Genomic DNA, 14,259 nt, shown 5'->3' with positions numbered 1-14,259 from the left:
TCATCAAGCCATGCCAACATACATTTACAAAGAAATAAAGACACAGGAAGTCTGACTGACCTTTCTCTAATAGATCCCAGAAAAAATAAGTAATGAAACAAACCATCCTTACAAAGACAAAATGAAATCTAATCGGGACCATTTGGTAGTGCTCTTCTTTTGTGAAAACGCCTGAGATTTCTCAGACATCTTTACAAACACAAGGAGTTTACTGAGCCCTGTGCTATATGATCAAAGGAAATAAAGAAGAAATAGATACAAGCATGTGTCAATGAGCTTACACCATAGCTTAGAAGGAAATGAACTACCATCCTTTTCTCCCACGGATGTTGTACTGGCTGGTGTTGTGTCTGTCACCTTAACATAAGCTGGAGTCATCACAGAGAAAGGAGCCTCAGTTGAGGAAATGCCTCCATGAGATCCAGCTGTAAGGCAGTTTCTCAATTAGTGATCAACTGGGGAGGGCCCCATCAATTGTTAGTGTTGTCTTCAGTGGGCTGGTAGTTTTGGGTTCTATATCAAAACAGGCTGAGCAAGCCATAAGAAGCAAGCCATTAAGCACTACCCCTCCATCGACTACTGCAATCAGTTCTTGCCTCCAGGTTCCTGACCTGCTTGAATTCCAGCCCTGACCTCCTCCAAGGATTAACAGTGATGGAGAAATATAATCCAAATCAACACTTTCCTCCCAACTTGGTTTTTTTTTGTTTTTTTTGTTTTTTTTTTTTTTTTTTTTTTTTTTTTTTTTTTTGTCGTGGTGCTTTTTTTGTTTTGTTTTTCTTAGTATTAAAAATATATTCTTCTCTTATATAATACATCCAGACTAGGTTCCCTTCCCTCCAGGGGGTTGAGTTATCCTTTCACAGGGATCACTGAAGACCATTGGAAAACACAGGTATTTACATTAGGATTCAAACAATATCAAAATTATAGGTATGAATAGCAATGAAAATAATTTTATGGTTGAGCAATCACCCCAACCTGAGGAACTGTATTAAAGGGTCACAGAATTAGGAAGATTGAGAACCACTGCTCTATGGTATAGCCTAAGTTCCGGAATTGCAATCCCTCCAGCATTGTTAATTTTTGTTCAGGATATTTTTGGCTATCTAGGATCTTTTGTGGTTCCATATGAGTTTTAGGGCAATTTTCATGTTTGTGTGAAGAATGATGAGGGGATTATCATTAGGATTGCATTGAGTCTATAAAGAGCTATGGTAGGAAGGTCATTTTAACAATGTTAATTCTACCAATTCATGAACATGGGATGTCTTTCTATTTTCTGTCTTAACTCTCTCTTCAGAAATTTAAAGATTTCATTGTAGAGATACTATAGTTCCTTAGGCTCATTCCTAGATATTTTTTGAGGCTATTGCTAATGTGACTTGTTCATGATCTCCATCTCTGTATGATTGTCCTTGGTTATAAACTAGCTACTGATTTATGCTTGTTGATTCTGTATTCTGCCACATGACTGAAATTGTTTAACATATCTACAAGTTCTTAAAAAGACTCTTTGGGATCTCTTACATATCAATATCATGTCATCTGCAAATAGGAACAGCTCATCTTCTTCCTTTCCCATTTGAATCACTTTAATTTTCTACTCGTCTTCTTGCTCCAACTAGTACTTCAAGCACAGTATTGAAATGGAGTGGGGGATTCAAGAGATCCTGACTGGTTCTTGATTTCAATATGATTGTTTCAAGCTTTCTTTATTTAGGAGGAGGTTGGCTATAAATTTTTTCCTGTATAGCTTTTATAATGTTTTCTCTAGGTCTATATTCTGTACTACTTTAAAATGAAGGCACGTCCAAGCATCTTTCTAGGTGTATTGAGATGATCATGTGTTTATTCTTCCTTAAGTTCATTTATGTTATTATATGTATTGACTTGCCTATGTTGGACATCCCTACATTTTGTTAATACGCCAACTTGGTCATGGTGTATAATCTTTTTATGTATATATGTAGTCTATTTGTAAGAATTTTACTAAGCATTTTTGGGTCTATATCCATCAGAGATATTGGTTTGTGGTTTTGTTTCTTTGTGTGTGTTTGTTTACTTGGTTTGGATATCAAAGGAGATTGGGAGTACTTCTATTTCTTTTTTTTTTTTTTTCTTGTTTCTCTTTTTAAAATTTTTTATTATTTTTATTGGATATTTTCTTTACATACATTTCAAATTTTATCCCCTTTCCTGGTTTTTCCTCTGGAATCCTCCATTCCATCTCCCTCCCCTTGCCTCTATGAAAGTGTTACCCCACCTACCCTCTTACTCATTCCCACCTCCATGCCCTGGCATTCCCCTACACTGGGGCACCAAACCTTCACAGGACAAAGGGCCTCTTCTCTTGCTGATGCCCGGTAAGACCATCCTCTGTGACATATGCAGCTGGAGCCATGGTTCCCTCCATGTGTGTGAGCTCCAGTCACCAAGTTGTTGAATTTTGGTGCTTACGCGTCATCAGTGGAATTTTGTGCTTTAATAATTGTGATTTTGTATTTTTCTCACAGTTTCCTAGCTTTGCTCATTCCTTCTTCATCCTAATACGTTGCTTCTTTTGCTTTCTTTAGGGTTGGTTTGGTGGATATAAACTCTGTAAGGCTGTTTATATCAGGGAAACTTTCACCTTCAATTATGGCATATAGCTTAGTGTGGTATATTAGTGTAGGCTGGATGTCATGGTTTTTTAGGATGTGGAATCCATTGCTTGAGGCTCTTTTGGCTTTCAAAGTTTCCATTGAAAACACTGTTATCCTGATGGATTTTCCTTTATACATGACTTGTGTTTTTTCTCTTGTAACTCCCTTTGTTATGTCTTTGTTATGCATGCTCGGTGTTTTAACTACAGCAATGCTACAGGGGCTTCCTTTCCTGGTTGTCTATTTGGTGATCTGTGTGTTTCATGTAACCATGTAGGTGTTTCTCTCTTTAGTTTGGGGGGAGTTTTCTTCTGCGATTTCGGTGAAGATCTGGTCCATGTCATTGATTGTCCCAAGTGTGCCTATAACTCAAAAGGTCTGGTATTCTTCATTTCCTGTATTTTCCTTTCCAATGGGTTTTTTTTTTTTAAAAAAAAAAAAAATTGTATTTGTGGCTCATTTGGTCTAGATCCTCTACTTTAGGTAGAGTTCTAGTGTTCTGTCCTGCTTAATTCACTCTGCTTTTGAAGCTGTACTTTGAGTTTTCTAGATAAGTTATTGGTCTTTTCTATTCCAGTGTGTGTGTGTGTGTGTGTGTGTGTGTGTGTGTAAGAGTGTGATTACATCTGAAGCCTGGATGACATATTTAGGTGTCTTTTTCAAGTCCTATCCACCTTGTTTTAAGACCAGTTAACTCACTGAAGGTGGAATTCACTGACTGGGCCAGACTAGGTGATCAATGGGCCCTGGAATCTGCTGATTTTTGCCTTATGAACTCTTAGATTAAGGGCATGCACTTCACCTATGGCTTCGATATTAGTTTTTAATGTGATGTTATGGGTCTGAACTTGGCTTCTCGTGCTTATATAGCTGAAGCATCTCTTGAGCCACCGTAGAATACTTTTTTTTCTGTTTGTAAAAGTCATTTCTCACCAATATGTAGATCCATTCATTCTATGAGGACAGCCAAAATGATGATATTTAAACTTTATTATACCCTCTATTTTGTTAAATGTAATATTTTGTAAGGAGGAACTGTCTTGAATCAAGTCTCCAATTATGCCATGTTGTACACCAGTAAGAAGGATTTGTTAAATATTTTTCACTTTATATAGTTTTCAAAACCAAGCGTTTGCATCTGCAGATGGCTACCAATTATATTTTATTGTTTGGGTTTTGGTTTAATAGATCTGCTTTAATTCATTGACCTTGTCCTCACTGATACTAAAATTGTCCCCTGTTTGGCTAATAAGAGAAACTTCACCTAGCCACTGAGTCTCTTCCTCCTGATCCATTCATCTCTGTGAGCTGCAGCTGTTAGGATGACAGATCATTTAAGTTTTAATGTACTGCAGGGGCTAACTTAGCTTTTGTGTGAAACATAAACATTCCCGGGAATGACTACTTTTTTTCTTTTTAGTACTTTCTTTACTCTTGAATTCATGTGGCTTTCAACATTGTGGTTTCCCTTGCAAATTGCCACAGATTACTCTTCCCCAGACAGCAATGATAAGCCCCTTTATCCACCGTGCTTAGTACAAGGTTTTGTATAAAACTGCAATGCTACTAACTTGCTTGATTATCTAACACTTCACAGTGCAAGTGGCCTTATCACTATAGAAGTGACCAGCAGAGGCACCTCCGCTTGCCTGTCATAGCAATTTCAATCTGATTTAGTTGAAATTGTTCTCCGATCTCAAATGTACAGTTGAGTTTCTTCAGTCCAGGTCCAGTGACTAGAGTTGACCCACACGATTTATAATAATAGCAATAAGATAAACTCTTTAAAACATCGTATTTAGAAAGAAATTAACATGTATAAAGGCAAAAAGCACAGATGAGGTAGTCAGAGGTAGCACAGGAAAAGTATTCATATTTTCTACATGACTTAATAATAAGCTATTAAAGTCTCGCCTTACTCTTACCAAGATTACATTTTTTTTCTGTGATTAAGGATACTTCTCATTTTCTTAGATGTGACTCTTCTAGGAGACCTAAGCAAGCATTTGTTCATCCTGGGGATGGAAGAGATCATAGAACAAGAAAACAATTCCATCCAAATCTAGCTTGGTGAACCAATGGATTTTGGGGGCTCCTTACAGGAACATGGGTAACTCAAAGACAAAAAGCCTACCTCCGCAGGAAAGAAGACTGGAGAAAACTACCCACTGAAGGGTCTTCAGGCTGCAGCTGTTGTAGTTGGCTGCAGCTTTGGGGCCCTGTGGCATTCTGGGCTTCCCTAGTCCTATAACTCTTGTTAGCTTTTTGAGTCTGAACTTCTTGCCTCTCCTTCATGAAGGAGTGTTTTAATCGTGAGGAAAGAATTACACAGATCAGACTACTGTTTTCAGTATCATGAATTTATAGTAGTGGATGTTTCTATTTTGACAAAAATAATTTACGGGCAGCTCATAAATACCTTTCACGGGAGGTAAGTGCAAAATCAGCCAGGAGCTAGCAATACCCTTAGCTCAAGGTTACAAATAAAGAAACTACAGCTCAGGGCAGAAAAAAAGTCATGACTTTTTTTCTATCATAAAATTCCTTATGCCCAGCATCTTATTAGTTCTAAGAGAGTGGCAATTCATTTTAAAATGTATTTTAGAAACTTCCATTCCCAAACCAGCAAAGAAAAAAAAAATTGTGTAATGCATTCATCCTAGTTAGACAAGAAATGAGTCAGTGACAGAGAAGAAAGCAATGGCTCCCAGACCAGTTGAAATTGGCCCACGATGATTATGGAGAATTCCCTGGATCTGTCATTCTGTCTGGATACCAGGCAGCAGCTGCAGAGGACCGAATTGCTTCTCTCAAATGTGTATCGAGTTTCATTTCCTTTCCGCATCAGCAAAATAAAATGAAATGGGGAATTTTGGAAATGGTCTGAAATATTATTGCTGACATCGCTGTAATTTGGAAATGGCCAGGCCATTACGCAGATGATTTGGCAGTTTGGGGAATTTACTCTGCATGTGGCAACAAGCCTTAGTCAGCCTGGCACTGTCATTTCAAATTCCATCGTTTTCCTCAGGATTCTCTATGAGACCTACTCTGTGCCTCTGTCCTTGTGTACACCGGCGAGCCGAGCTGGTCCTGATTAGTAGCTTTGCAGTATGGGCCTTTAGTATTCCATTTGATGTCTTGCTCTTGCCCATTACCTATCTCCTCCCATAGACATCCCTTTGGATTTGGCCTTCCCCCAAAGCATCATTCTCCTGTTCTGTTCCACTAGCTAGGATTTATCACTATGCTGCCTCTACCTATAAAAACCAGCCGCCCTTTCCCTACTCCCCTTCTGCCCCTCTCATCCATTCCTAGTGCCTTACTCTCTTATTTCTAGAGGGCTTGCTTCTTACTATTTGTCATTTATCACCTAGACACTGCAGTTGTAAGTGATGGGAAGGGGTAGGTTGTAATGTGCAGTTTGCCTGTGTTCTGCACTGTGATGTTTTTCGTGGTGCACTGACTAACTGCGGCCTGTCATCATCAGAAGTCATGGGAACAGTCCCGAGAATGCCCCTTTTGTCTCTATTCCAAAAACTCGGGTTTCAGGAGCCAGGAAATTCTGAGACTACTAGAGAACACGAATGACCATCCCCTACTTGTATCTTTCCCAGAGGCCAATTCTAAGAGAGTCTTGAATTTTGCAGTGCTTATATAAATGGCAACTGGGCAGTTTTCCTCCTATAGCAATTAGCAGAGTTAACTGCTAGCCATGACTCTGGAAATAATAATAACAGGCTTTATGTTAAACTGTTTCTTAAAGAGAACAGAGCCGTCTACTGTTTGAGTCAGCAAATCTTCGCAAAGGCTGCATCTTTTCTGGACTTGTTGTTGTTGCTTCTTTGTTTTTGTACAGTCCTGGCTGGCTGCCTTTCAACTCAAGTTTGTAAATCAGGCTAGGCTCAAGCTCACAGAGGTATACCTGCCTCTGCCTCTTAAGCACTGGCACCACCACTGGGCCACCACTCCCAGTCTGTTTTGAATGCCAGTGAATAGAGAAAAAATTTTAGTGAGACATGTAGTTTTTGGGTTTCAAGTAATAGACCTTCCATTTAGTTCTTAGAAACATTTCGAAGAACCCCACTGAAAGGTTTATTCTTCAAATAGAGAATAGGAAACAGATCTCGAGAAATAGGACTGAAGGAAGTGTGAGAGTGTGATAGAACTTAAAGGGACAGTATTGGTTGTTGGTGAGCTGCTTCTCACCGAGGGCACCTGGGCAAATGCGGCTGAGGTCACCTCGGGAAACCAGAAGGTGGTGGTTTGGAACTGTCCCCCTCTTGAAACTAATATGCTCACTTTGGTGACCTTTGATACTCAGGAGCATCACTTCCTCTCACCTGCCTATGTTGTCTTGCCAGAGTTAAATTAATTCACTGGCTCCACAACAATTCCAGAAACAGAAGACCAAGGAAAGCAATGCCGATAGAGTTTGAAATGCGCATTGGCCCTGGTGGTTCATGCAACTAACTTTATAGGAGCTGTCTGTCAGTCAGCTGCAGCCGAAATCAATGAAAGCCCCAGGCTTGTGGACAAAGAGAACCTAAACCAAATGAGATTTTACTTTTGCAGAGCAAGTAACTTGCAATGGTGGAAGTACTTTGAGATTGGAAGTTACTTATAGTCCCTGAGCTATCCCAGCAAAATGGGGATGAAAATACTAGCCAATCATGGTCTCTGAGAGAACTGAATGAAGCGCCTATGGTGCTGGAGAAATGGACCAATGGTTAAGGGCATGTGTTCATTTACTTTTCTCTCATGACAAGCACCATGGCCAAGACAACATACCAAAGAAAGCATTTAATTGGTCTTACGTTTTCAGAGTGTTAGAGTCCATGATGGTGCCACAAAGGCATGGTGGCATTCACAGCTGAGAGCTCAGTCTCTATCCACACAAGTAGAAGTCAGGGAGACACATTGGGAATAGTCGTTTGAAATCTTCCCCCCTCCCCCTCACCCTCAGTGATGAAATTTCTCCACTAAGGTCCTACCTTCTAATCTTCCCAAACAATTCCACCCACGGGGGTCTGAGTATTTGATACAGGAGCAGATGGGAGCTAGTCTCATTCCAACTGCTTGCTACAGAGCATGTTTGTGCAGAGGATCAGAGTTTGCTTCCCAGCACCTATATGGGTGATTCCAGACTACTCATAATCCTGCCCTGTGCGCATCCTGACATCTCAGGCCTCTCTGCAGGCACCTGCTCATATGCACAGACACATTTAAAAAGTAATCTGTCCTGTATAAAGCACCAGTCCTGGTAGGGGAAATATGTACTGTTATGTTACTGATGATCTCTATAGAAATATACAACACTAATACCTTACCTGTTTCTACAGACATTTCCGGGGAAATTCATACACTGTAAAAAGGACTTTGCTACTCAACAGCATGATCTAATCTTAACATCAGTTTCAGGAAAGAACAGAGAGTGGGAAAGTCCTCAGTGAGACTTGACTCCCTTCTTTCCTCCATACTTTGGTTAGAATTAATTTTTGATTCCCATCAGTCTAACTTTCCAGAGTTATATGTTTAAAAGAAACCTTCAGACACTATGTATTTTCAAAACTCTTCTGTCTTTTAAAACCAAGTGAAATACCAAGAAACAACCACTCCGTTCTTCCTGCTTGCTAATTCCCTCGGATGTCAGAGTAAGTGGTTCTTAAATTTGAGATGAAACTTCGAAGGCTACAGTTTGGTTCATGCTCATTTCTCTCCAGCGCAGAGAAAGAAGCAGCTGGTTACTATTTCCAACTTTCTTTTGTCTGAGATGTATTAAATATGCAACACATGAATGTATGGTTTTTTTTTCTTCGTCTGGATTCAAAGCCCACCACTTCATTTTTTTGCAAACAATGATAGAATTTAAAACAGAGAAGCCGTCATGATCATTTGCATCCTGCCTGGAGCCTGACTAGTTGATTCCACTTAAAACAAGCCTGTCATCTAACACCTCTGTACTTCTTTGGTGTTTTTCCCCTACACATTTAGCCTGACTACCAGTTAGAATATACTTCTTTCTCTAACGAATAACGAAAATTCTTCCTGTTAATTCTTTTAATCAGTCTGCCACCAAGTAGTATTTTTGTATTTTATTCTTGATTCAGATGATAGCAGTCCTATTAGTTTGCTAGTAATTTATCAAGCACACTACTTTTCTTTGTTATGGATATCTTTGTTCCATGCTTGGGACTGTCCACTCTGTGTCTGAGCTGCATTCAGCTATGCATTCTTTTCATCCTTTAACACTTACAAGGCAGCTGTCTGATCAACCCAGAATTAAGTGCAAGACTGCACATTTCAGCCCTTCTTTTCATTGTTTATGACAACATGCTTTGGATCACTGGAGTGTTTTATATCACGAACATATTACATATCTACACTATATATTCAATGAATATATCGATGGTTTTCTTCACCGGAAGTAGTGTCGCTCTCTAGGGGGGTATTTAGAAAGGTCTGTAGACATTTTGATTTGCTGTTACCAAAGAGACATGGAGTAGAAGACAGGATGGCTTCTGGCCTGCAGTGAAATGAGGCCTGGGATGATGCTGAACACCCAGCAGTGTAGGGGACACCCTACAGAGGAGAGTTGCCAAGAGTTCTGAGGTTAGACCACCCCGTGACAGACAGATAGGTGTGCAGATAGAGCGTAAATGAACCTTACTATATACCATGACTCTGCCAAATGCATATCCTTCAATCAAAACACCGACCGGCCTATTGTTCTCTTAAAAAATATGTATTTATTAATTTCTTGCATGGGGAGGTGAGTGTGCATGCACACACAGAGAGACACACACAGACATACACATGCATGCACACCTGTGAGCACATGTGTTTGTCCAGGAAGAACAAAGCGATAGGATCCCCTAAGAGCTGAAGCTGCAGGCAGGTATAGGGGCATCTGATGCCTGTGCTGGGCACAAAGCTCAGTATTCTGGAAGAGCAGCAAGCTATCCGGGCCACCATGCTGTCTCTCCAGCCCCCACGTGCCTTCTGGGACCCACACTATGAACATTTTAAGTGACTTTGCCTCCTTCTTTAAAGAGAACCAGATGTGCAGCATTTCAGCTTCATAATGTTTTTATGTTGTGAAACAAACGAGTTTAATGGTTTTAGAGCGCCGGCTTTAAGTCACGGTGCCTGAGTTGAATTGGGGACATTGGACATATGACTTAAAATGTCTTGCCTTTGGTTTACTCCTATGTGGAATGTTGGTGCTTAAAGTAGATTTTGTTGTTATTGCTATTGACACGAGAGATCACTTTGAAGTGGTATGCTGTTTCTTTGGCTTTCTGTTACAATGCACCCCCTTACCCTACAGGATTAACTTCATCAGACTATCAGCTCTGTTCTCTGCAGCATCACAGTCGCTACATCAGCATCAGCAGCACTGCTACCACCATCTTCAACATCATCCTTCTCCCCATCACCATCACCATCATCTTCCTTTGCCCTTCTTTTAGCCAAGTTTGTCAATGTTCTATACGAATATGGATTTTATACAATTTATGCTAGCATAGGATGTGCCATAGAACTGAATCACTAGCCCCTGAGTTATTTCAAACTTGAGATTGTGTTTGTTTGAAGTAAAATACATTTCAAATATTAATGATGGCACCTATAAAATTCTACTTGTCTTCCTGTGCCAGAAATTTCACTCCACTTTCATAAACAACTCTTCTGTGCCGTGTAGGCAACATTTTTATAAGTAGATAAATATTTTCTTCTCTGTAGATGGGACTCTTGTTTAGAATTTATTTTTATGTATATGGGTGTTTTTCCTGCATGTATGCCTGTGTAACACGGATATGCCTGGTACCTTGGAAGCCAGAAGAGAATGCCAGTTCCCTTAGGACTAGAGTTACAGATAGATTTGAATTACCCCGTGGGTACTAGGTAATGAAGCTGAGTCCTCGAAAGAGCAGCCAGTGTTCTTATCATCCCTGTTGATAGGACTCCTGTCCTTAGAATCTGTGGTTGTTTAAGATCCTTTTGCACACCCCATTAGCCACATCCTATAGTGCTAGATGCACAATGCCTAAGCTTTCAGTCATAGGTAACATTCTCTGTGAACATCACTGTCCAGGTGAATGTGCTTTCATGATAGAAAATGCGAGGAGCTCAATGGGATGAGACTGTTTGAAATGTGTCTAGGATAACTGAGAGATAATTCTTCAAATTAGGTTCATTCGTGGGGTATTGTTGCTGTTGTTGTTTTGGCTTGGAAAGTGGGAGATAGAGAAGGCCTGCATGCCATTGCACAGAAGCGAGAATCAGAAGACAGCTCAGGGGTCGATTCTCTCCCCCTGCTATGTGGGATGAAGAGACTGAGCTCAGGTCCTGCAGCTTAGTGCTGAGTGTCCCTTCCTACTGAGCCATGTCATTGGATGGAAAATCAGTTTTTAACTTTTTAAAAGGATATGAATCCAAAAAGATGAATGTGGCCACTGAGACGCCTGAGTAACACTTCACCTTATATTTTAGACTTGAAATACTCACTGCATTTCTAGTCTCTACTTGCTAGGAAAATTGGGGTTGTTTATTTTATTTTACCTGTGTGTGTATTATACTCCAGAAGTTATTTATATTTCATTTCATTAGAAGCTGATAATCTTAGATTATTGGGAGTACATGTCCGTATTTCTGTTTATAGATGATTTCACTGTTTAAATTTTTATAACTTCTTAAAATTGTGCTTAGTTCAATATTTTTGCAAGAAAAATAGCAATGCTCACTAAAAATTATGAAGGATAGAATTTTTAAAAATCATCTTAATGATTGTCTCAGTTGGGGTTTATTGCTATGAACAGACACCATGACTAAGGCAATTCTTTTTTTTTCTTTTTTTTTCTTTTTTTATTAATTTATTTATTTTATAAAATATTATTATAGCTCACAAAATTTGTTACATAATAATATATAATGAATAAATGATCTTTTTCTTTTTCTAAGAAGGACTGAGTCTTTCATATTTTAGCCTTCCTTCTTTTTGAGCTTCATAAGGTCTGTGAGTTGTTTCTTGGGTGTTCAGAGCTTTCTGGGGCTAGTATCGAATTATCAGTGACTGCATATCATGTTTGTTCTTTTGTTACTGGGTTATCTCTCTCAGGATGGTATTCTCTAGTTCCATCCATTTGCCTAGGAATTTCGTAAAGCTGTTGTTTCTAGTAGCTGAGTAGTACTCCATTATGTAAATGTACCACAATTTCTGTATCCATTCCTCTGTTGAAGGACATCCGTGTTCTTTCCAGATTCTGGCTATTATACATAAGGCTGCTATGAACATGGTAGAGCATGTGTCCTTATTATACTTTGGAGCATCTTTGGGGTATATGCCCAGAAGTGGAATAGCTGGGTCTTCAGGTAGTACTATGTCCAATTTTCTGAGGAACTGCCAGACTGATTTCCAGAGTGGTTGTACCAGCTTACAACAACCCCACCAGCAATGGAGGAGTGTTTCTCTTTCTCTGCATCCTTGCCAGCATCTGCTGTCACCTGAGTTTTTTATCTTAGGCATTCTGATGGGTGTGAGGCGAAATCTCAGAGTTGTTTTGATTTGCATTTCCCTGATGACTAGGGATGTTGAGCATTTCTTTAGGTGCTTCTCAGCCATTCCATATTCCTCAGCTGAGAATTCTTTGTTTAGCTCTGTACTCCATTTTTAATAGGATTGTCTGATTCTCTGGAGTCTAACTTCTTGAGTTATTTGTATATATTGGATATTAGACCTCTATCAGATGTGGAATTGGTAACCAAGGCAACTCTTATAAGGTCAACATTTAACTGGGGCTGGCTTACAGGTTCAGAGGTTCATTCCATTATCATCAAGGCAAGAATATGGCAGCATCCAGGCAGGCATGATGCAGGAGGAGCTGAGAGTTCTACATCTTCCTATGAAGGCTGCTAGCAAAATACTGACTTCCACGCAGATAGGTTTATATGCTGTGCTAATAAATATATCTACCTTTAATACAGAAACTGAGCAAAAACATTTTGTCACTATTGTTATTATCATCCACAATGATATTAATTATCCTCTTGAGCAATTGTAACTTACTAAGAGCACATGACATCTACCAGAAGCCCCTTATTAAGGGGTGGAGCCTACAATGTGTCTCCATCATCTATGGCAGGGTTCTGACTGGCTTGGTCTTGCGCTGGTAACTACAGGTTCTATGGTAACTCTGTCTTGTCCAGTGGACCCTTCAGACTCCTCTGCCTCCTTCCCTTTCTGCCTCCATTCCCACAACGTTCCCTAAGCTTTGTCAACTTGTCCCAATTGGAATGAACACTCAATCTCTTAAAAAAATAAAAAACAAAAGAGTGCATATTAGCTGAGGTATATACACTGGACTTATCAATTTGTTCTTTGAATTCTACTGTTTAGATACCAGTACTTTTATAGGATGAAATATGTATAATATGACTTTTGTAGCTGAACCATAGTCCATTTATCTAAGTGTGATAGATAATTTATTGAATCAGGTCCTTATTCCCTGGGCATGTGGAATGTTTCTCGTAAATACCACTGTGTTCCCTATAAGGTGCCTTAAGCTTTGCATCTGGTTATTTCCTTAGGATACACTCTTAAAGTAAAATCACAAGGCCAGGTGTAAGGAAATGATTTAAGAGACTTGATATATATTGCCACATTGCCCTCTGGAAAATTCCTTCTTGCTTATAGAAGAAAAAAAGTAATTCTTCTAATTCTCCTCCAATCATTTTTATGTAGTGTTCCTTTGAACCTTTGAACTTCTTTGGTTTTAGGGCTCAGAATTGCTTATTTTTAAATGCGTGCTTCTTCCAGAGGATTAGCAAATTAATCACTTTGTTATATATATTGCCAAACTACATAGCTCTCCTGACTTTTTTCTTAGTAAAGGTTTTGAAATATGACTTTTTTGATTGTTTAAATTATTTCTTTCCAGGGTGAACCAGGAGCCAAAGGAGACACTGGTCTGGCTGGCCTTAATGGACAAGATGTAAGACCAATTCTCTTTTGAATAATGCTCTGTTTAGATTTTACCACTGAAATAGTCTTTCTAACGCGATTAAATCTGGCTGTCCTTGGCAGAGCCAGCCACAGTCAAACAAAGGGAAGGACGGTGGCAGGCTTTTACACAGCCTTTTTACTGCAATGTTTAAGTTTCATTACCGGGCTCTCCAAGGCTTCATTCGTCTCATGAATGTCTTTTCTTCGTCTTCATTTCTTGATGATTTTTTTTTTTTTAAAAAGCCTTGCTTTCACTGTCAATTTCTTCCTGCATATGTTCAGCTGTGACCTGTGTTCCCAGCTGGCTTTCACAGTCTACATCACTTTTGTTTCCCTCTAGAGAATGGTTGTGTCTGCAGGATGGCATGTATGTAGAGAGGAAGAGAGAAAAGGGAGGCTGTGTACTAGGCTCATACACTCATCCAGAAAGCCATGACCCCTTGACCACCCCATACAAGAGGAGAGTGCTCTAAGCTAAAGTATGCTATAGCCTTTGACATGTTTGAACCCAATTCATATCCGCCCCTTTCCTAGAGAGCTATTGCCCCTCCTTACAGAGCACTACTGTGGATCTTAGAGTGAAATTTGAGCAGTAGGCTAATTTTCCTTTTC

General features: G+C 39.5%; 1 protein-coding gene across 1 annotated transcript in view; it reads left to right on the top strand.

The window, feature by feature from the left end:
- The window catches only part of COL19A1 (collagen type XIX alpha 1 chain), a gene marked incomplete at both ends in the record, with an annotated part of 301,963 nt that overhangs the window by 90,212 nt on the left and 197,492 nt on the right, over nt 1-14,259 (top strand). Inside the window, one exon of the mRNA XM_080916766.1 lies at nt 13,583-13,636. Coding sequence (XP_080772892.1) covers nt 13,583-13,636 — 54 coding nt within the window. The remainder of the gene's footprint in view (nt 1-13,582; nt 13,637-14,259) is intronic.

The sequence above is a fragment of the Micromys minutus genome, assembly GCF_963924665.1.
Source record: "Micromys minutus genome assembly, chromosome: 5".
NCBI classification, from domain to species: Eukaryota; Metazoa; Chordata; class Mammalia; order Rodentia; family Muridae; genus Micromys; species Micromys minutus.
Note: the sequence above shows the minus strand (reverse complement) of the source record. Positions and strands in the feature narration are given on the sequence as shown.